This window comes from Xenia sp. Carnegie-2017, unplaced genomic scaffold (genome assembly GCF_021976095.1).
Source record: "Xenia sp. Carnegie-2017 unplaced genomic scaffold, XeniaSp_v1 HiC_scaffold_16, whole genome shotgun sequence".
In the NCBI taxonomy this organism is placed as follows: Eukaryota; Metazoa; Cnidaria; class Anthozoa; order Malacalcyonacea; family Xeniidae; genus Xenia; species Xenia sp. Carnegie-2017.
This window is the reverse complement of record NW_025813469.1, coordinates 1,244,890-1,265,889: the sequence shown is the minus strand read 5'-3', so window position 1 is coordinate 1,265,889 and position 21,000 is coordinate 1,244,890. Positions and strand designations below refer to the sequence as shown.

Below are 21,000 nucleotides of genomic sequence, written 5' to 3'. Positions count from 1 at the left end.
GAGAAAGATAGTGAAAAACTACAATAGCGTATATTTTCAGATAAATTGTGTCGTAAAACAATAAATATCTTGTAAGGTTTTAACAACAGAATAACAGGTTGACCACAATACACGTGACGGGAGTATTAGTATTACCGTAATGTGTTTGTCTTATCGTTTGATTCAAATAATAAACAAGTTACATGATCAGTCAACGTGTCGTATTTTCTGAATAACTTTAGACAGGTTCGTTTATACCGTGTCTATTTTCAAATGCCATTGGGTGAATGGAAATGGAAAAATTTGACAATATACGTCTGGAAAGATAATGACTACACAAAATGGAAAATGTGGTACAACAAAAAGCAATAAGACATGTAATTGTGATGGTAAAACGGATTATAAACATGTCGATACGACTAACATTAAAGGCGAAAAAAGAGTGCCTATCCCCTATTTACAAGTCCTGTGTTCGCTTTATACTCAATGGTGTGCATCGTGATGCATTTATTGAAACGTCAAAAATGAAGATCTCTGACGAATTAACCACTCCAGTACATTTCTAATGAAATAGTTCAGCTTCTAATAAGGCAGCCATGCCATCGTCATCCCCGCTGTTTGATTCACTGCTATCTTCGTCAGCACCAAAGTCACCTTCGTCTGTATCACTCTCGCCATCATTAAAGTCCAACTTTTTTCGCTTTGTTGGCGGGCTGTTGTTTTCATTTTGCTTGATTGTGGCGAAGTTCATTTCCTTATCAACACCATCATCTTCAAAAGTTCTGGATATTTTCGACGAATTGAGACATACATCTGCGTCTTCACTAGATGAACTTAAGGACTCAAGCGTAGAAAGTTTCTCAGTTTCATCTTCTTCGTCACTTGATCTCATTAAATCTTCCACTTCCTGATCCATTGCCGCCATATCACCGCTGGAGAAACTCAAAAACGGATTGAAAACTATGTTCATATTTTCTTTAGTGATTTCTTCCAGTTTTTCATCACGTTCAGTGTAACTTTCCTTCTCTGATTGTACTATCACCGTATTTCGTCTCGAGACGTCAATTGTATTACAACTATGATCACTTTTCGACTCCACTGGAAATAACCGTTCTTCTACCCATTCCCAGCGTTCTACGCACGTCCAAAGCCAGTTCGGGTTTACCAGTCGTACGTTGCGCATGCGTTGCGCAATGCAGGCTTTTTCAGTGCCAGGCCTTGCAGCAATAACATGAGACGTGCGTTCACTTGGTTCAGCGGTGTTTTTATGAGTTAATAGGTCCCTACTGACATTTGCACCAAACTGTCTAGCTATTCTCCAAGGTTGACTTTCCTCAGGTCGAGTATGGGTTGGTATGACGCCCGTAAAAACAATATTCGCGCCTTTCAAAACATTTTGCCGCAGCCTGGGAACTATACATCGTAAGTCTGGGGTGGTCACTTCACCACAAACAGCTTCGTTTCTGTTTTGTAGTTCATCTATCCGTTTATTCTTCTCAACTATTTTATAAAAAGTAGAATGTATTCTGCATAAAATTTCTTCTAAATAAAGAAGGTAGTCGTCATGATCTTGTACGTGATGGCCATCAACAACATCCGGTTGTGAATTCTCAAAAATTCGTGAAACATTTCCCGGTTTATCATTCTCAGAATATTCCTCCACAGCGTCTTCCTTTCTTTTATCTTCATATTCTTTAAGCTTTCCTTCATCTTTGAAAGTACTTGTCTCTACTTCATTATCATAACCATCTCTCATTTGAGAAACATCCTCTTCATTCATTTTACCCCCATCCTCTTCACTAGGTTTTGTCTTTGCCTCTTCACTCAATTTTGTCCTATCCTCTTCATTCATTTCCTCCATCCTTTCATTGATCCTCTTCATTCATTCCCATCCTTTCATTCGATTTATCCATCTCTTCCATTGATCCATCCCTTCCTCATTCATCCATCCTTTCATCATTTATCCATCCTCTTCATTCCATCTTCCATATCTCTTCCATTCTTCCATCTTCCATCCATCCTTCCATCCATTTCCATCCTCTTCATTCCATCCATCCTCCTTCATTTCATCCATCCTCTTCATTCCATCCTTTCTTCCATCCTTTCATTCCATTTTCCTTTATCTTCATTTGTCTTCATTTATTTTGCTCCTATTGCCTACATTCATTTTACTTTCATCTTCTCCACTCAAATGCGTCCCTAAATCACTTTTGTCTACCTCAATATTATCCTTCCTATCTTCACGTTCACCACAGGTTTCTAACACACCATCAGTGCTGTCTTCAGTACAATTTTCATTAAATTCTCTTTCATTTTGATGAATTGCTAAAGCTGATATGTGTGTGATACTCTGCTCAGATCCAACAGGAGCATTTATATCCCCAGTTCCAGAAAAATATCTGTATGGTTTCACAGCTATTAGATTTGGTGCACTATTCCATATATCTTCACGATCATCAATAATGCACACCATGGAATCATCACATGGAAACAGAGCCCTAAAAGATTCAATGATAAAGTACAAACAACTATAAATAAGAAAGAAAAGACACAAGCAAACCTTAGGTCTCGGTACTTAGAGCACATGTCAAAGCTCTCATCACGTGAGCGAATTCTGTCAGCAAAGAACACACCTGATGGGTCTAGCAACCGTGCTATGGTGTGCGCATACAATCTCGAACCCATTGTAAAAATATGTAGCTCAAAATATCGCGATACATTTTCAAGGAACTTGCGCCAACCAGGTCGAAATTTCGTGTGATACCAACAGCTCTGACCATAGAGTTGGAAATGATAAATGTCCTAACAACAACAAAAAAAGAACTTGCAGAGAATGAATCAACAAAAGATATCAATTATGATGTTCTTCCTGCTTCAAACCTCAATGCTTGAAGGCACATTTTCCGTAGTTGTGTGTATTAATGTCTGATCTAAATCAACAATGAGAACTAATTTGCCATTTCTTAACAGGCTTTCTTTATCCTTTGTTGCTATGATTTCTGCTTCCTAAAAGTGTATTTCATACAAACAATAGTTCATTATATTTTAGAGATCTTCAAGAAATTAATTACCATTTTCAAGCATATGTATGATGCTAGATTCTTAATGCATTTGCTAACATTTTAAACATGCAAGCTGTAGTTGCTGAAATGCTTTTTCCTGCAAAACACACATGCTACTCTAAGCAGCACAGAGTTCGACTATCACCATATCCAAGGTGCCTATAGAAAAGGACAATACTATAAACTAAAACCTAAAACACAGTTTTCAAACTAGCACCAAATACTAACTTGAAAATAATTATACTGTCTACTTAATTCTGTGAGTTGTAATCTAACCTTTTGGCTAACTCGTAGTTCTGGAATATTGTGCACCAATGGAACAGATGCAGTGACTGGTTCCTTTAGATCACCTGGGATGCCATTCTCTCTAAACAAATTAAACATTATCCGCTCTGGCAGATTTCATGCATGTAACATGTCGACATTACATACTGTCTAAGATCTTCACCACATTCTGCACACATATCCTTCATTACTATTTTATGTTCACAGTTGTTCATCAATAACACCACTTGTCTAAAACATGTTGTTAACAATGCAATAGTCAAACATAGGCAAACTGGTCCTTCAATGACATGAACTTTTACTGTACAAAAAGACTTTTTAGAAACAAACCCTGGCTTCACCAGATCACCTTCTGCAACCAAGAGTTTCTTTACACATCCTCCGGATAGACACTTGAGTTTGGGCAGCAAAATAATTTCCGATTTTACAGACGATACTGATGATGAAAGCTTCTTGTATAAAGCCAGAATTGAGCCCTTGGAGACTTTTTGACCGGGAAATACTTTCCACTTTACAAGCTGACAGGGAACGAATTGTGAAAGGATCATTTCATTGTAGCCGTCAGACTTCAAATATTCAGCCATTTTAAAATCTGGGATTCGTTTACTCTCGTGTTGTGTCGTGATACTCCAAAAAACACCGTTTGGACGATGGGATTTATACTGTTTATTGGCAAGCTTCCTCGAACCACGCATGGTTTCTTCGAATTGCAAATCGCTATCATTTTCGATTTGAGCAAAAACGTAATGTCATAGTTCTTTATTGTTATCACAATTCTATACAACGACGTTGATGACAAAGCATTGTAAATGATGGATTCCAACGAGGATGCGTCACGAATTTTGAAGGGAATGTTGAATATTGGCGAAAGGTCCACTTCCGAAGCTGGTAAGTGTTACATGTACCTGTATTCACGTAGGTGGGTTTTGCAAAAGTTTTTTATCATTGCATAGAAATTAAAAAACTTTCAGTTTTTTGTTTATGTATAAGTTCAGAATTAAAAATATTTTGTAAGTTTTATGCTAGTCTCGTGTATGCATGTTAGAACATTTGCCTTTTTTTTAGTCTATTCTGAACAAACTGAACTTTACCAAAATTCCTGTGAATGATCATTGAAGCTCCTCTGCTTGATTAGTACCTATTGAAAATAAATTTTTAATGGGCACGGTTTAGCACCATTAAGAGATTTGTCTGTAGATACTCGACTACTTTTTCGAGCAGTGTTATGGACTTATGGTGTTGTCACATGTTGATTCCCCCCTTCAACCCCCTCACCCCCTCAGATAACCTTTGAATTTTTAGTGCATGCAATGAAATTAGCCTTATGACGAAAAAACTTGTGATAAAATTGTTATGTTATGTTTTCATATTCAGTAGGTATATCTTACCCTATTTCAAAATATACCCTATAATTGACTAAATGCTACAGTAATTAAATTGTAATATCTGTCCAATCATTTACACTGGTGATGTAGGGTAGTTCAATGTCAGTGGTAAAGTTTATAATGGTGAATTTTTTCATTTAACATTAGGCAATTCTTTGGTTTCTTTGTTACCACAAGACAATAATGAACAGACTGAAGGGTTTGTGTTAAATTTTGTTCAGTTGAGTAACCTTCTGCTTTCTTCACATTTTTTCAACTTTTTTATAGTTATTGCCACGAAGATGAGCCTTTGGTAAGTGAAGGAAGCTGAGTGGGTAGATTCTTTTGTTACAAGAGATAACTTAATTGTGAATTTTTTGCAGCAATCAAATAATTCTTTTTCAACTGACTCTTTTGGCGAACAAGATACATTTCGTTTGGAGCCTGTGCGTCAATTTGTGTGAGTCATGTCTTTTATGGCTTTCATCTTTCAAATTAATTTAATTTCTCATGAAGTGATCACTATACAGGCATTTCACAAAAGAGGAACAGCAAGGAAGTGTAAGCATATATGCGAATGAAGTACACATAAAAACAGACTTCATTGATGTTGTGCAAAGTCATACAGCTGGAAGCAACAGAGTACGTTCATTTCATGATCTGATTTGTCTTTGCATGAACCATGTCATGTTAGTACATGTTAGTACATGTTAGTACATGTTAGTACATGTAAGTACATATTTTTCCATGTGTAGGTTAAAGTCACTCCAGTAGTAAACTATGAATGGGAATCAAAGTTTTGCAATGGGCAACTTCTCAGTGCCTCTCGAAAATACTTGGCTTACGTTCTTGGAGGTTTGCGATTTTAATTTCATTTCATTGATAAAATATTTATATTGCGAGCTTCTTAAGGGTACCATCCAGTGTGCGAATTAGTTCAGAAAAAACGATGTGCAATTTTTTTGACAAAAGTGTTTCTTTATAGGCATAATCAAATCGATATTACGTTAATTATTACATAGCGCTAATTGCTAAATTAATATTTTCAAATGTGAACAAATTCATATGATTTATGACAGTGTTTTTCATTAAAACTGCTGATTTTTGCACATCGTTTGAAAAAGTGATATGCAATTGTTTTCATTTTAGCTAAAACGATGTGCAAATTGCACATTGCACACCCTTAATTCGCACACTGGTACCATCATGATTAGTTGATGACTAACTCTAGTGTATTTAAATTCTTGCTCAGGAAAGAAAGGTTTTAGGCTACGGATATTGAATCGTAAAACAGTGGTAAAAGGACTGATCAAAGATTTCCATGAAAGTATTGATGATGTGTCATTTGCTCATTATGACTCGGATCTGCTTGCTTGTATTGATTCCAACGGAGATATTTTTGTGTGGACAATTTCCGAATCTAATGATGAAGTCAAGTATCTTTTGTGATACTCAAGTTATTTCCGACAATTTGCTTCATTTATTGTAAAAAATGAAGTTCCTTTTGTTGTTTTTCTCAATTCTTAAGATATTCTCTCAAGCTTCATGTGATACGAGAAAAAAAAGAAATTCCTAAAAGCTTAGCAGGAAACCGTCTTGTGTGGTGTCCCAATGTTGCAACCGACGATGATGATGATGAGAATATCTCTGAACAAGTTCTAGCAGTGTGCTTTGGTAACATTGCTGAAGTACTTCATATAGATACAATTATTGGAATTCATGGTAATACAGTCAATGCAGATGATATTCAGAAAGGAGTGGTGAGAGTTAATAAAGGGCATAATGAAGTAAGTTGATATTGAAAAATACAATTATGTAATTTTGATTGTTTCTAGAGCTTTGGGTACCAGAAATTGTATATCAAGTTTGAGTTTATTTTTTTTTTGAAAAGAAATCTTGGTTTAGTTTTGTTTCAGTTGTTTTTTTAAGACAATGAAGAATGATACAAATGTACTTACTCAATAGTGAATATAACCAGAACGTGCTGTGAACTTGCACATCTCTATCATGAATTACATTGCCATTTTGCAGTGCAGTTGACAAGCTAATAATAATTTTATTTGAGTAAGTTTTCTATGCAAAATTAATCAAAATTTCACAAGGGCTCTAAGTGGGGCTCAACATAAACTAATCAAGAACTCTAAAAGAACTGATTTTTTTGGTTAACCGTCAGCTCTAGTTGTTTTACTGTAAGATAAATGAAAATTGATTATAGGTCATCACAGATATTGCACTTGCTCCGGATGGCAGTGTTTTAGCAACAGCAAGTGAAGACGGTGGTGTCAAATTCTGGCAGTTGGATTTCCAACAGTCTACAAATGAACCACATTGTTTACATGAGTGGCAGCCACATGAAGGACAACCACTTTCAACATTGATCTTTTGTGATAATCACTTGCTTCAAGATGATAAGTATGTCTTTGTCTTTGCATACTCACATTGCTTTGCATGTAGATGTGTTCTGGAAATGTCATAAATATGTTTAATCATAGAAGTCCATTTTGGAGATTTCTTATAACTGGAGGTCAGTATGACAGTGAACTTAAGATATGGTGTACAGTCACGTGGTCCTGTTTACAGACAATCAGGTAAGATGCTTGTGAAAATGAATTATTTTTTTCTCATATATATTCAATCACGTGTCGTTCTTACATTTAGGTTCACATTGCCAGCATCAAGTCTAACGTAAGCCGTTTATTGTTCAAAATTTCACGTTATTTTGAACTATTTGTTCATTTTTATGTCGCTCTTAGACTTGAAAACCCCCCACCTTTAAAACTGAAAGCAAGCTTGGATTTATCTGCGCAGTACTTGGTCTTGTCTGACATCAATCGTAAGGTAAGCTAAAAAGAGCAAAAGGATGTTTTAACTCAACAAATCTCTGAGCAACTAGTGAAAAAATTCAGCCATGATTTTTTCATACGGTTGTGTTAATATGTGTGAGATAGAGTGTTGTTGTTTGACTTTTAATGTAGTCTTCATTCATTATGACTTTCGTTCTGCTATGATGTGCTGTCGTCATGTATTATGTCATTTTTCAGGTGCTTTATATTTTCATTTTACATCAAAACATTGACGATGGTAAAGCTCATGTCACCTCGGTAGCCCATTTTATACTTACGCAACCGCTGTTGAGTTTCGTCATCTCGGACGCGAAGATGTTGAAGGCATCGGTGAAGGATAGCATGGATCAAAATAGTGATGAAGACGATTGTAAATACCTTAACAACGACTTACATGGCGAGAGCGAGGAATCGAAACCCATCCCGACCGTTCGAGTAAAACTTTACGCTATTAATCCAAAGTATGTAGTGATAGTCTTTTTTTTCAGTGTGTCTATTGTAATTTTGATAGGCGTTAAAGTAGTGATCAGGTTTGTGACTTTAGTAAATTGACGAGGCTTTTGGCGGGAAAGTTCGTTCCGTGGAAAGCCGAATTTTCTTTCTGGCTTTTTTTTCTGGCAGAAGTTATTCCCAATGGATAGCAAAGTGTTTGGGGCTGGACAAACATTGTTTAAGACATGTAATTTTTTGATTGATGAAATCAATGTTAGAGCAGATTTAGTAGCTACCTTATGAAGAGACTATCGAAATGCATCGTATCTTGATTAACTTCGAGTTTTAGCAGCGCTTAAGTAAGAACTAAATTATAGTTATCATTCACAACGGCAAATACACTCTCCAAGACCTTATTTATTTGAAAGTTGAAAAATCATATTTAAATAATGAAAATTCTCAGTACTTACCTTATTTTCTAGAGCAATGCAAGAATTGACAATACAATATCATCCAAATGCATCCATAAGTCCCGTGACTCAAACTCTCAGTACTTACCTTATTTTCTAGAGCAATGCAAGAATTGACAATACAATATCATCCAAATGCATCCATAAGTCCCGTGACTCAAACTCTCAGTACTTACCTTATTTTCTAGAGCAATGCAAGAATTGACAATACAATATCATCCAAATGTATCCATCAGTCCCGTGACTCAAACTCTCAGTACTTACCTCATTTTCTAGAGCAATGCAAGAATTGACAATACAATATCATCCAAAAGTATCCATCAGTCCCGTGACTCAAACTCTCAGTACTTACCTTATTTTCTAGAGCAATGCAAGAATTGACAATACAATATCATCCAAATGTATCCATCAGTCCCGTGACTCAAACTCTCAGTACTTACCTTATTTTCTAGAGCAATGCAAGAATTGACAATACAATATCATCCAAATGTATCCATCAGTCCCGTGACTCAAACTCTCTGTACTTACCTTATTTTCTAGAGCAATGCAAGAATTGACAATACAATATCATCCAAATGCATCCATCAGTCCCGTGACTCAAACGAGTCTTACTGCTTCGTCAGTAACTAATTCTGAAACAGGTAAGTATAAAGTATAAGTAAATTACTTTCATTACGTATTTAATGCAAAAGGATGCATCTGATAATATTGGTTTCCATTTTTATGTTACTAAAGGGAAATACCACCGAATGAAGCTATCTGATCATATGTGTTTCCACTTTTATATTTTCACTTCTATTTATGGGAATCCATATTATCAGATGGCTCATTGTTAACAGAGACTACTTTCCTCATGTTTAAAATAAATTCCTCTGTATAACAGTCATAGACAGGCTATCTGATGTGAGTGGATTGGACGCGAGTCTTACCGAAATAGATGACCTGGAAACTAAAAGCGAAAATTCGGCTCCAAAGCTTTTTGCACCAAGTGCTTTTGCCACCCAGAAATCTGCCAAACAATTTTCACCTGCTGAGAACAATCCAGATGACGCGTCAAAAGCGGTCAGTGCTTCGAGCAGCATCACAACAATCACATCTATCAATAATTCCAGCGATAAAAACGATGAACACACGAATGAATCTCGGACCTCTGAGAACGATTACAGTTTTAAAACTTGTGATGAGGTCACACTACAAGAGCAGCCTGGATGTGTTAGTTCATGGTTGGAGAAAAAATTACCTTCTGAAGTTTCTCTACCAGATTCTCCTGATCCTTCCAAGTTTTCGCATTTTAAGCCTGCTGTGAATCAACCGTCGGAAGACGACAACTCAGGGATAAGCCACAGCACACCTTTGCGTGGACACATTTCAGAATTTGACGACGATGTTCGTCACAACACTGCCATAGAAGATGAATTGCCTCCTGTTGAGTCACATCGGTTTTCTTCACCCCCCGAAAGTAAAAAACAGATTGACCCCCCGGAGGAAAAGCCTGTAGATCTGAAACAAGCTCCCTACCTTAATGAAATGAAGACGGAGGATATGGCTTATTATCGTTTAAAGAGTGATGCAAAGGCTCAATTTCCGCCCGGCTTCACTGAACTTGAAGAGGAAAAGAGAGAGTTGGGAGCAAAAGTGACAGAAAATTCAAAGTATTCAGATAAATTTTTATTTTGATATCATTTATATGTCACGTTATCTAATGAAAAGATGATTGGATCCTGGATGAGTTCATAGGGCGAGGGTTGCCACAGTTTGGATTACAATTTTTTAACTACCTTGTGGGTGGTGTGGCCATGTGTTATATTGTCAATTTTTTCCATCATGTACAATGACGCTATTGCTTTTGCTAAAGATAGTAGGGGCACGCACTCTTCCGCTCCCCATTCCGTAAATCCACCCGCGGATTAAAATTTCTTAAGTTAGATGGGCAATTGAAATAAATCAACTCGCTGCTCTTTGTTTTAGCGAATGTATAACACCAAGTGAACAAATCGACGTAGAACCTCTTCAAACGGTACGTATCAATTATTGCTAATAATATGTTCTTATATACAGTACCGCTCGCGTATTTGTTAACATAATTTTGCGTATGATACGCGTATCGTTCTCGTATCATACATGTATCATTCTCGTATCATACATGTATCATTCTCGTATCATACATGTATCATTCTCGTATCATACATGTATCATTCTCGTATCATACATGTATCATTCTCGTATCATACATGTATCATTCTCGTATCATACATGTATCATTCTCGTATCATACATGTATCATTCTCGTATCATACATGTATCATTCTCGTATCATACATGTATCATTCTCGTATCATACATGTATCATTCTCGTATCATACGCGTTTCATACGCGTACCATATGTTAACAAATACGCGAGCGGTGCTGTAAATTGATAGAATACGCCTCGGTGAACATTTAAAACTTGAAACTTATAACAATCAGGTGCCAATGAGAAACACTAAACAAACCCTGGATTCCTTACGTGATGAAATCAGAGAAATAAGAGAGTTGATATTCAACCAACAACAACAGCAAAATGACAAAATGACTGAAGTCTTAAAGGAAGAAATCGCAGTCATTGAAGGGGTCATTTCATCAAAACTCGAGTCTATTATGGATCAGCACAAGACGGAACAAGGTAGTGTATTGAGGAACAGTCTAATTTGATTTCGTTTACATCAGGACTTGTTAAGCAGCTTTTAATTGGTCTAGCAAATTTGTTGTTTTTTTTTTGGATTGGTGAATGTAAAGTTTAGTCTGCATTCTAAGACGAAGGAGCTTTGTGAAACTTTACCTTGTGCAAAAGCTTAATGTGATCGTAATTTTTTTAAATGTAGACCAAATGTTTGAGAAATTCACTCGCGACAAACTAGCAAGCGAGAAGCAGCGATTCGAAAAAATGACGACGTCCATCACGAACGCTGTTCAAAATAAAGTAGAAAAGACCGCGAAGAATGAGATTCGAAGTTCCGTGAGCTCAGGTCTGTGAAATGTGCGCGCGTTTCTGCAACAATATTTCCACTGCTCTTAACGATTATTTTGCTTAGGTTTTCAAAAGATCTCGGCTCCGTTACAGGATCAACTAAACACAATAATGAGTCAGGTGACTCCAAGAGTTTGTCATCAATGTTTTAATCTTGCGATTGCCTGTTCAGCTTGCTGACTTTGTAATATTTTTTCAGAAGTTGACAGCTACCGATGAAGTCCTACGTGAAGCCATTGCAAACCTAATGAAAGAAAAGGTACGTACCTCAGTATTCGTCTTTTGTCTATTAGCTTGTGCTTGTGTCGAGTTTGTGTTGTTTATAAGTTTCGGGAATTGTTACAATTTGAATTACATAATGAATAAATAGTATTGATAACTAGTTGGTGAAAATGATATTGGAAAGGGCGACTTAAAGACTACACTCACTAGATTTGGGGATTATCTAAGTACCATCTATGTATATCTATATGAATCATAGTGATGTATAAAATTCATCAAAACATATCAACTTATATCATTACCAACAATATGCATAATCTTTGTCCAAAAAAAACTATGTGTATGTCTGTTTCATAACCACATGCATGCTTGTGTAGCACCATGTTCTCTTGGTAGATATATATATATATAAAGCTCTAGTATTTTTAAAGTCGATAGATAAGGAAAGATGTGTACATTCTAGACGGTCGTCGATGCGATTGGAAAGACAGTTGGTGATGCTATCCAAGTTTCCCTTCTGGCATCCATGAACGAGTTTTTCAACAAAACAATGTTACCTGGTTTCGAGAAATCCTGTCGCGCCATGTACGCACAGATCAACAGTGCTTTTGAGAGTGGTACCCAAGAATGTTAGTGATAATGACAGAAAAATAAATTATATGATATACTTGTATGAATATGAAGCTTGCAAGTATATCATTCGTTTGTAGATATTCAAAACTTTGAAGGTTACGCCGAAAGTCGGAAGGAAATCGAGAAACAGCAAAAAGACAACATTGTGGAACAACTTCAGATATTGGTTCAAAACTTTCAAGTTGCTTCTGAAAAATTATCGACGACAATGTCTGGAAATTTATTGGAAATGATGCAGACACAATTGGCTTCATCTATGAAGAGGTATCGAGCAGTAGGATAATGAACCCCATTAATATAGTGTTTTGTGGAAAAATATAAAGCTATTGGTAGTATGTTGATGACAGTGATTGGTGCAATGGATCACGTATACTTCCAGCCGTGACGTATACTTCCTGTCGTGACGTATACTTCCTGTCGTGCTGTCAAGACTGCTTAATTCTTTTTTTAATATTTAAGCGAATAAAAAACTTTTGCAGAATTCGTGGATAGTATTTTTCTTTTCATTATAGGCTTCAAAGTTCCTTACTCTCTCAACTTCAAGATGATCTAAATAAAAGTCTACACGAAACTATTCAGAAAGAGGTCTCTGGCCTTTTAATAGAACAGAGTATCTTATCTAATGACGGTAGGAGTCAATCACAACAAAGAAATACACAGGTGCATTTACAAACACTCCTTGACTTTTCATATTTTAAAAAATTTTTTGACAATTTATGGTCGTTTTTGTCGTAAATTTAGATTCGTATTGAACAGTTGATCAAAGAAAAAAAGATTCCTGACGCATTCCAAGAAGCACTCACCGCGGGAGATTTAAGTCTCGTGATCATGGTTTGTCAGTCATGTGACCCCGAGGATCTATTCCGTGAAGATCCATCCCCTCTTAGTCAACCGATTCTTCTTTCCCTCATACAGCAGCTTTCAGTGGATTTGTCTTCTGAAACTGAGCTTAAACACAGGTTAAAGATAGTTTCGCTATTGGTGGCTTTGCTTGTGTTTCTCTTGTATAAGGATAGCCAGCAACTCTTATATTTCTCAAAGCTTGAATGTCTATTATATTTTGCAGCCCTTTTTTGATGGGTATTTGATATTCCTTCGTTTTACCAAAAGTTATGTTTTTGAAAGTAATGTTCCACGCGCACGATAGATCTTAAATCCCATAGGTAGAAAAGAAATTGATTGAAATATAATAAACGTTTAATCCACTTTTGCATTGTCACCTGATGAAAAGGTTTTGTCAAGTATGGTTTACGGACGAAGTAAAGTTTTTTGTCCTAATGACGAAATCATATACCGAATAAAGTTCTTTGTCCTATATCCTATTTGATTCAATCATTTACCCGAAGATTTTGCCCAAAATATCATTTTGTCTTTTAATTTCATTTTTGAAACGTTAAGTTATGTACTGTTCATGTGCCGTCTAACAAAAGTTTACAGTAACTGCAACAACATCAATTTTTTTATGAAAATCAGAAATCATCATTTTTCTTGTAGGTATTTGCAAGAGGCTGTGTTGGCCTTAGATACAGAAGATCCTGTCACAAAGGAACATGTCAGCAGTATTTTGGGAGGGCTAGTGCAACAACTAACTCACACTGTGCGCTTATTATCACAAACAGATTCCTCAAATCCTTTGCAGCGTCCCTTAAAGCGTCTGCTCTTGGCTGCGAAATCGTTGATAAAGTAGTCCAAGAAAAAGAGATACCTTCCATACTTTCCTGGAGCACCAAAAATTATTTTTCCGTTAAAATAAAATACATATGTTAGCGAAATTTTCACTTTAGTGTTTAAAAATGCTGTTAATGTGTCAAAACGAGATTAAATATTGCTTTGCGCATAGTAGTTTATAAATGTGCGCACCATATCTCTTTGTAAAAAAATTTCTTGCCATATTGTTTCAGATCGCTAGTGAACTATTGTACAATGAACAATGCGACCATTTACGTTTGTGTTTAAAGTTTTCCGAGAAAAAATACAATGTTTGCCGTATAAGCTATATCACTATTATGTCACTATTACTCCACGTGCACTTTTCTGTTTTTCACGTGCCAGCCGGATGTATGACGTCATAACTCAATTTTTATTTAATGGCAAACTACTTAAGCTATGTCATTGTTGACGAAGTACATAGATAGTTTGATAGTGAGATTCTTTATTTTTAACGTATATTTTATCTTTCCATAGGGAATTATTTGCTGTTCTCAAAATTTGACTTGTAATTTTTTTCTTCCCGTATCTGGGCGCGCTGATTGGCCAGTTTGACGTAACAAATAAAATCTCAAGTACAGTGACGGTCATTTGCGAGCAAGCAGAATATTATCCTATCCCTTTCAGGAGCCCTTGAAACACTTTCTAGTAATTTTTTGGCCTTTTTTAACATTAAATATCAACCTTTTACTATCATGGCTTGTATGCAGTGGTCTCAACCTGAACAAGACGGTCAAGCGAACAGAACATGGAGCAACATTGTGGGGAATCCGATAAAGCAGAATTATGTCAAAGAAAACGAAGTTCCCAATGACTCACACTTAAGTGTTGGTTATATCCCGTTGAAAGACAAAGAAGAATTATTGTACAAAAATCTACAGGATAGTAAACAACTGAAGAGAAAATTGCCCTGTACAGACAAAACGCCTACGAATAATTGCGCCGAGTCTTTGTATTGTACACCTTGGAAAGCGACGAACTATGTTCAAGACCCCATTGGGTTTGTTTATCAGCCAAATTTGCATTATATTCTTTCTTATATTACTATTTAACTAAACTGTTCCATCCTTTTTAGACTTCATCATGAAATGAACGACTTCCTACAGTACATCAAACCAAAACAAGAAGAGGACGATGTTCGAAAGGATGTAGTCAAGAGGGTCGAAGCTGTTATAAAACAACTTTGGCCAAAAGCTAGAGTAAGAAAAAACAAAAAATTGTGCCGTACTTTTTTGATAAAAATTTTGCGTGCGGGACTAAACTTATTGGTCTTGCAGGTTGAACTCTATGGGAGTTGTCAGACTGGTCTTTATCTTCCAACAAGGTAAACAAAATTTTAAGGAAATGTTTGTTAGATAGATGTACATTCGTGTACAGCACATGAAACTTTCAATGAAAAAATGTATTTATTCTGGATTATTACAATCTTTTTTAATTGAAATCACCTGTATGATCTGAATAAAATTATAAGGGAATAAGCTGTTTCTGGTTTGATGTTTTAGTAAAGCTATCTGATCTCTGTGTTTATTTCCTGTATCTAGTGATATTGATTTAGTTGTTCATGGAAAATGGGAATGTTTACCACTTCGTACCCTAGAAAATGAATTAATAGAGCAGGGAATAGCAGATGTCAATTCAATTCGGGTTTTGGACAAGGCATCCGTAAGTGTGATCATACTATATGCTAATGTACGTAGATTAGTAAAGTGTTAAACACAAATTATTTCATCCATCCATGCCGTAGTTATTTAATGGCTCCCTTCCTTAAACATGTCCATGGTTACCTTAATTGAACACCAGAATGTTTAACTAAACAGACTAAACGTATTTGAACAGCTTCATTTGCCATAAATGCCCTGAAATATAAATATTCCCAACAGGATTGTTGTATGTTGCCTTCTAATCCAATATATATTTTTTTTTGTTTTGTTTTTATGTGATTTTTTACGTGGCTCTCATTTTAAGGTTCCCATTATTAAAGTTACAGATACAAAAACTATGGTTAAAATTGATATCAGTTTCAACATGAACAATGGTGTTCAAAGTGCAGAGTTGATAAAGGTAAAATAGTGCTATGGAGAAACTATTTTAAATGGGCAAAATGTTGTGAGACATTGTTGAATTAATCAAGAGAAGTTTCAGCAAAGCATATTGATATTTGCATAATCCACTGAGTCATTATAATGTGAGAGTTTCATATGTCATTTAAGCATGTATTGTTGACAGTATGTAGCTGCGTTATATGAATATGTTCAGACAATAGTGGTGGGCATGCTTTTAAATTTATCATTTCTATAGCATAATTTAATTCATTGTATTTCAAAGCATGCAATAATAAACGCTGATCACTTACATAGGTAGGTATCAGTGTGCAAATTAACAGTGTGCAATGTGCAATTTGCACATCGTTTTAGCTAAAATGAAAACAATTGCACATCACTTTTTCAAACAATGTGCAAAAATCAGCGGTTTTAACGAAAAACACTGTCGTAAATCATATGAATTTGTTCATGTTTGAAAATATTAATTTAGCAATTAGTGCTATATAATAATTAACGTAATATCGATTTGATTATGCCTATAAAGAAACACTTTTGTCAAAAAAATTGCACATTGTTTTTTCTGAACTAATTGGCACACTGTAGGTATCAACCCAATGTTGATGTTTCATTTTATTGAGCATTTGCTATACAAATAATGTTACTGAATGTGAAATTTCTCATTAAGATGATCTTCATAGATTATGTCACATGTATTTTTACGTGTGATGTATGTGTGTGTGCGTGTATGTATGTGTGTGTGCATGTATGTGTATGTGCGTGTAATTCAATTTCCTTTATCATAAAAACTATTTCCCTTTGTTTCGTAGAGCTATATGGAGCAGTATCCACCTTTGGCCTGTCTTGCATTTGTCATCAAACAGCTACTTGTAAATCGTGATCTTAATGAAGTCTTTATTGGTGGTTTAAGTTCGTACACTGTTGTTTTAATGATTGTCAGTTTCTTTCAGGTTGGTTGAAAAGTGCCTTTTTAAAGTTCTACTATTGCTGATTTTGTATTGTGAACAAAACTTGATTACATTACAGAGGCATACAGACAATTTCCAAAGCTCTCATCACACTGTTAACTGGGGTGTATTGCTTATTGAATTTTTTGAATTGTATGGGAAGAAATTCAACTATGATAATGTTGGAATTCGGGTTGTTGGAAATGGATCATATTTCAACAAGGAAGAGGTTTTGTTGCACATTATCTTTTCTTTATTCTCGTTTTATTTTTTTGTACCCGTGCATTATTGATCGGGTTCTTTTTTCATTAGGTTTTAGGAAAATCTTTGGCCAATGAAACACATTTATGTATTGAAGATCCTCTTACCAAAGGTGTTGTATTCAGGCAGCAAATTATCACTTACTAAAGTTTTTTCCTTTGAATTTTTCGAAACTCGCGCTCGTAGTGTGAGCTTTACTGCTAAATTAATGCAGTTGTAATGATAGGGAAATTTTTGAACGTTAAGAGACGTTTTGCCAGATATTTGCGTTTTGAATATATTCTGATACTTTTTTTTTGAGTTCGTCAGTTGAAAACTTGCCTGGATTAATATTACAGGTAATTATATTGGTAAAGGTTCATTTCGTATTAACGACGTTAAGAGACTGTTTGAATGGGCCTATCACGAGCTCACAAAAGGAGTGCTGAATAAAATTCCTGGTAACGAAAACAGGTAAGTGATCTACGTTAGAAATTGACGTCATTTGCCTTAAAAGGAAGTGGAGAGGACGAGTACTTTACTTACTTTTTTTCACTGACACGAAAACAAGTTACTAGGGTAAGAAACGCTTTGAAGTATTTTTCAAACGAAACTAAAGCTTTTTTCTCGTATACTAATGCAGAGTAACACGGAGGTACTTGCTCAAGTAGTTCTTACCATTTAATTTATCTTCTTGAGTGGAAGTTTCACGAATTCCTGCTCTCTCAAGCCATCTCTAGTTTTAAGTGTATTAGGATGGGAGCATGCCTTATATTAGCGTGCTTATTTGCCCAGTTCAGTCTTCGTTTTAAATTACTGTAAAATCTAGGAAAGATTTGTGACTTCACTCAGTTCGTGTTTTCATGTATTTTAGTAGCATTTTAGGTCGTTTAGCTTTAATGAGGCGGGATACGATCCAGCAACGTGAGAGATTACTAAGATTGCCTTGCGCACCTGCGATGCCTTGCGCACCAACAAACAATCGTAGCTACGCAAGCGTTGCTACGGGCAACACCACTCAAAGTAGGATATGTAGGCCTGTTATTGAATGCAACAGCGAAAAAAATTCCACGACGCGGCCATCAAAATCACGAGAAAACATTGACACTGTGTACTCTGTTGACTCGAGCTCTGAGTCTTCTTCTCCAAGAACACGCGAAACACCTAACACTACTGCACGAAATAAAGACAATGTAACAATGAAAAAATACAACAGTGAGGTGCCCAAGAACTGCAGGATTCAGAGCTCGCGGCATTCAGAAAGAGAAAGTGTTGGACGAGAGCGTTCGCAAGATAAATCAAATAACAGAAAGCATAATCAAGAAAGAACTCATAATGTTGAAAGTAAGAAATCACAACATACAAAAACACCCATAGTAATATCTGATGATGAATCCCTATCGTCGTCATCGTCATCATCGCCAAAAAGAAATACTTCGCCAACGACCGTTTCCGAATCCTGTGCGATGAGGAGTAATAAAGGAGTGAAGTCCATCAAGTATGTATAGTAACTTTAGGAAACGTCAAAAAAAGGAAAAGACCATTTCTACACATTGATCACGAAAAGATTTTCGGGTCTTGATAGTTTGACGTCGATAATCTTAACGTCTTTGTCAATGTTGTCGTTTTTCTAACTGTTCTATATGATTCGATATTTAATTTGTCTGATGAATTTTAATTTTTCTTGATTTCTAATCTTTGTCGTAGTCTAATGTTCGATGTTATATGTTACGCCAGTCTCCATAATTCAAAGGTAGCTAGTGCAAATTTTTTTCGCATTTTAGGGAAATTCGTCAACGCCCCGAACGGTTACTTTGCTAGGAGAGGTGCTTGCAAATGAAGCACTCATTTATTCCCAGCTGATTCTCCACGATAGCTCGCATTCTATGTCTCAACATTATACAATTTATATATTTTTTACCTGATAGACAGGGCGAGAAAATTTACTAGCTCGACGTGCAGGCATTTAAAAGTTACGTGATTTTCAAAACTAATTTTATATGAAAAAAAAATAGTGTTTCTACATACGTTCGTCTTTTTTATATTAAACGATAGGAATGAATTAGCATAACGTATGACATTTTAATGTATTTTTGTGTACATTTATTGATTCTGTTGGTTGGCAACATATTTTTTCAGCTTTATTTTAAATTTCACGTTTTTTTTGCATGGTTATGAGGTGAAGAGAAAACAGAATTTGTTGTGGTTTGCCAACTTAGAAATTTTTAACCGTATTTGCGATTAATGATAAAAAATGTAATTTATTTTTTAATTGAATCATCAGACAAAATAGTGACAAAATAGTCTCATTGTAGAGATTTATTATTTATTTTGTATAATACATTTTGCATTAATTTTACTCGTATATGTGTGTAGTTATCTCAATAAATAGCTGTCTTATGACGAACTGACAAATGTACTTTCATTTTATGTAAGTAGAACATAAAACAATTAAAGATAAAATAAAAACATTTATATTCTTCTGTCATTCATTGTCAACTGTAACAAGAACGGCAGACACGGCGACACTCGCAAATTTGTTTGTTTTATTCAAATTTCTTTGTTGCCATCAGACACGCTGTCGCTAGGTCGTTACCACTCAGCGATATAACGACATAGCGATGTAAAAATGATGTAAAGACACACTATCGCTGTCGCTAGGTCGTTACCACTCAGCGACATAACGACATAGCGATGTAAAAATGATGTAAAGACACACTGTCGCTGTCGCTAGGTCGTTACCACTCAGCGATATAACGACATAGCGATGTAAAAATGATGTAAAGACACACTGTCGCTGTCGCTAGGTCGTTACCACTCAGCGATATAACGACATAGCGATGTAAAAATGATGTAAAGACACACTGTCGCTGTCGCTAGGTCGTTACCACTCAGCGACATAACGACATAGCGATGTAAAAATGATGTAAAGACACTGTCGCTGTCGGGTTGTTTACCACTCAGCGATATAACGACATAGCGATGTAAAATGATGTAAAGACACACTGTCGCTGTCGCTAGGTCGTTACCACTCAGCGACATAACGACATAGCGATGTAAAAATGATGTAAAGACACACTGTCGCTGTCGTTAGGTCGTTACCACTCAGCGAGATAACGACATAGCGATGTAAAAATGATGTAAAGAAACACTGTCGCTGTATCTAGGTCGTTACCACTCAGCGACATAACGACATAGCGATGTAAAAATGATGTAAAGACACACTATCGCTGGCGCTAGGTCGTTACCACTCAGCGACATAACTACATAGCGATGTAAAAATGATGTAAAGACACACTATCGCTGTCGCTAGGTCGTTACCACTCAGCGATATAACGACATAGCGATGTAAAATGATGTAAAGACACTATCGCTGTCGCTAGGTCGTTACCACTCAGCGACATAACGACATAGCGATGTAAAATGATGTAAAGACACACTGTCGCTGTCGCTAGGTCGTTACCACTCAGCGACATAACGACATGCGATGTAAAATGATGTAAAGACACTATCGCTGGCGCTGGTCGTTACCACTCAGCGACATAACTACATAGCGATGTAAAATGATGTAAAGACACACTATCGCTGTCGCTAGGTCGTTTACCACTCAGCGATATAACGACATAGCGATGTAAAATGATGTAAAGACACACTATCGCTGGCGCTAGGTCGTTACCACTCAGCGACATAACTACAGCGATGTAAAATGATGTAAAGACACTGTCGCTGTCGCTAAGTCGTTACCACT

The 21,000-nt window shown here is 36.1% G+C and overlaps 3 protein-coding genes across 5 annotated transcripts; 2 read left to right on the top strand and 1 right to left on the bottom strand.

The window, feature by feature from the left end:
• Positions 1 to 333: 333 nt before the first annotated feature.
• LOC124437132 (RNA polymerase II subunit A C-terminal domain phosphatase-like) lies at positions 334 to 3,915 on the bottom strand. The gene is made up of 7 exons (XM_046987144.1): positions 3,657 to 3,915; positions 3,474 to 3,557; positions 3,318 to 3,408; positions 2,860 to 2,985; positions 2,540 to 2,781; positions 2,108 to 2,477; positions 334 to 1,855 (listed from the first exon to the last, which is right to left on the bottom strand). The coding sequence occupies exons 1-7, from the start codon at positions 3,908 to 3,910 to the stop codon at positions 542 to 544; spliced, it is 2,481 nt and encodes an 826-aa protein (XP_046843100.1). The 5' UTR covers positions 3,911 to 3,915; the 3' UTR covers positions 334 to 541.
• An 87-nt stretch (positions 3,916 to 4,002) lies between these two features.
• LOC124436570 (enhancer of mRNA-decapping protein 4-like) lies at positions 4,003 to 14,294 on the top strand. Its single transcript, XM_046986520.1, has 25 exons — positions 4,003 to 4,214; positions 4,859 to 4,910; positions 4,979 to 5,003; positions 5,074 to 5,150; positions 5,221 to 5,332; positions 5,446 to 5,545; positions 5,943 to 6,126; positions 6,219 to 6,477; positions 6,906 to 7,102; positions 7,183 to 7,278; positions 7,349 to 7,375; positions 7,444 to 7,528; positions 7,732 to 7,994; positions 8,976 to 9,076; positions 9,319 to 10,087; positions 10,404 to 10,452; positions 10,903 to 11,098; positions 11,298 to 11,441; positions 11,508 to 11,563; positions 11,643 to 11,702; positions 12,129 to 12,294; positions 12,376 to 12,562; positions 12,811 to 12,958; positions 13,040 to 13,257; positions 13,793 to 14,294. The coding sequence occupies exons 1-25, from the start codon at positions 4,136 to 4,138 to the stop codon at positions 13,983 to 13,985; spliced, it is 3,843 nt and encodes a 1,280-aa protein (XP_046842476.1). The 5' UTR covers positions 4,003 to 4,135; the 3' UTR covers positions 13,986 to 14,294.
• A 96-nt stretch (positions 14,295 to 14,390) lies between these two features.
• Positions 14,391 to 19,740, top strand: LOC124436572 (terminal nucleotidyltransferase 4B-like). 3 transcript variants are annotated; one of them, XM_046986527.1, is made up of 11 exons: positions 14,392 to 15,005; positions 15,081 to 15,204; positions 15,283 to 15,329; positions 15,547 to 15,667; positions 15,971 to 16,066; positions 16,875 to 17,015; positions 17,092 to 17,241; positions 17,325 to 17,385; positions 17,612 to 17,726; positions 18,127 to 18,750; positions 19,037 to 19,740. In XM_046986527.1, the coding sequence occupies exons 1-11, from the start codon at positions 14,701 to 14,703 to the stop codon at positions 19,071 to 19,073; spliced, it is 1,821 nt and encodes a 606-aa protein (XP_046842483.1). In that variant the 5' UTR covers positions 14,392 to 14,700; the 3' UTR covers positions 19,074 to 19,740. The 3 variants fall into 3 exon arrangements, with proteins under 3 accessions (XP_046842482.1, XP_046842483.1, XP_046842481.1); XM_046986526.1 differs by having other exon boundaries at positions 14,391 to 15,005; positions 15,081 to 15,329; positions 18,130 to 18,750; XM_046986525.1 differs by having other exon boundaries at positions 15,081 to 15,329.
• Positions 19,741 to 21,000: the final 1,260 nt, after the last annotated feature.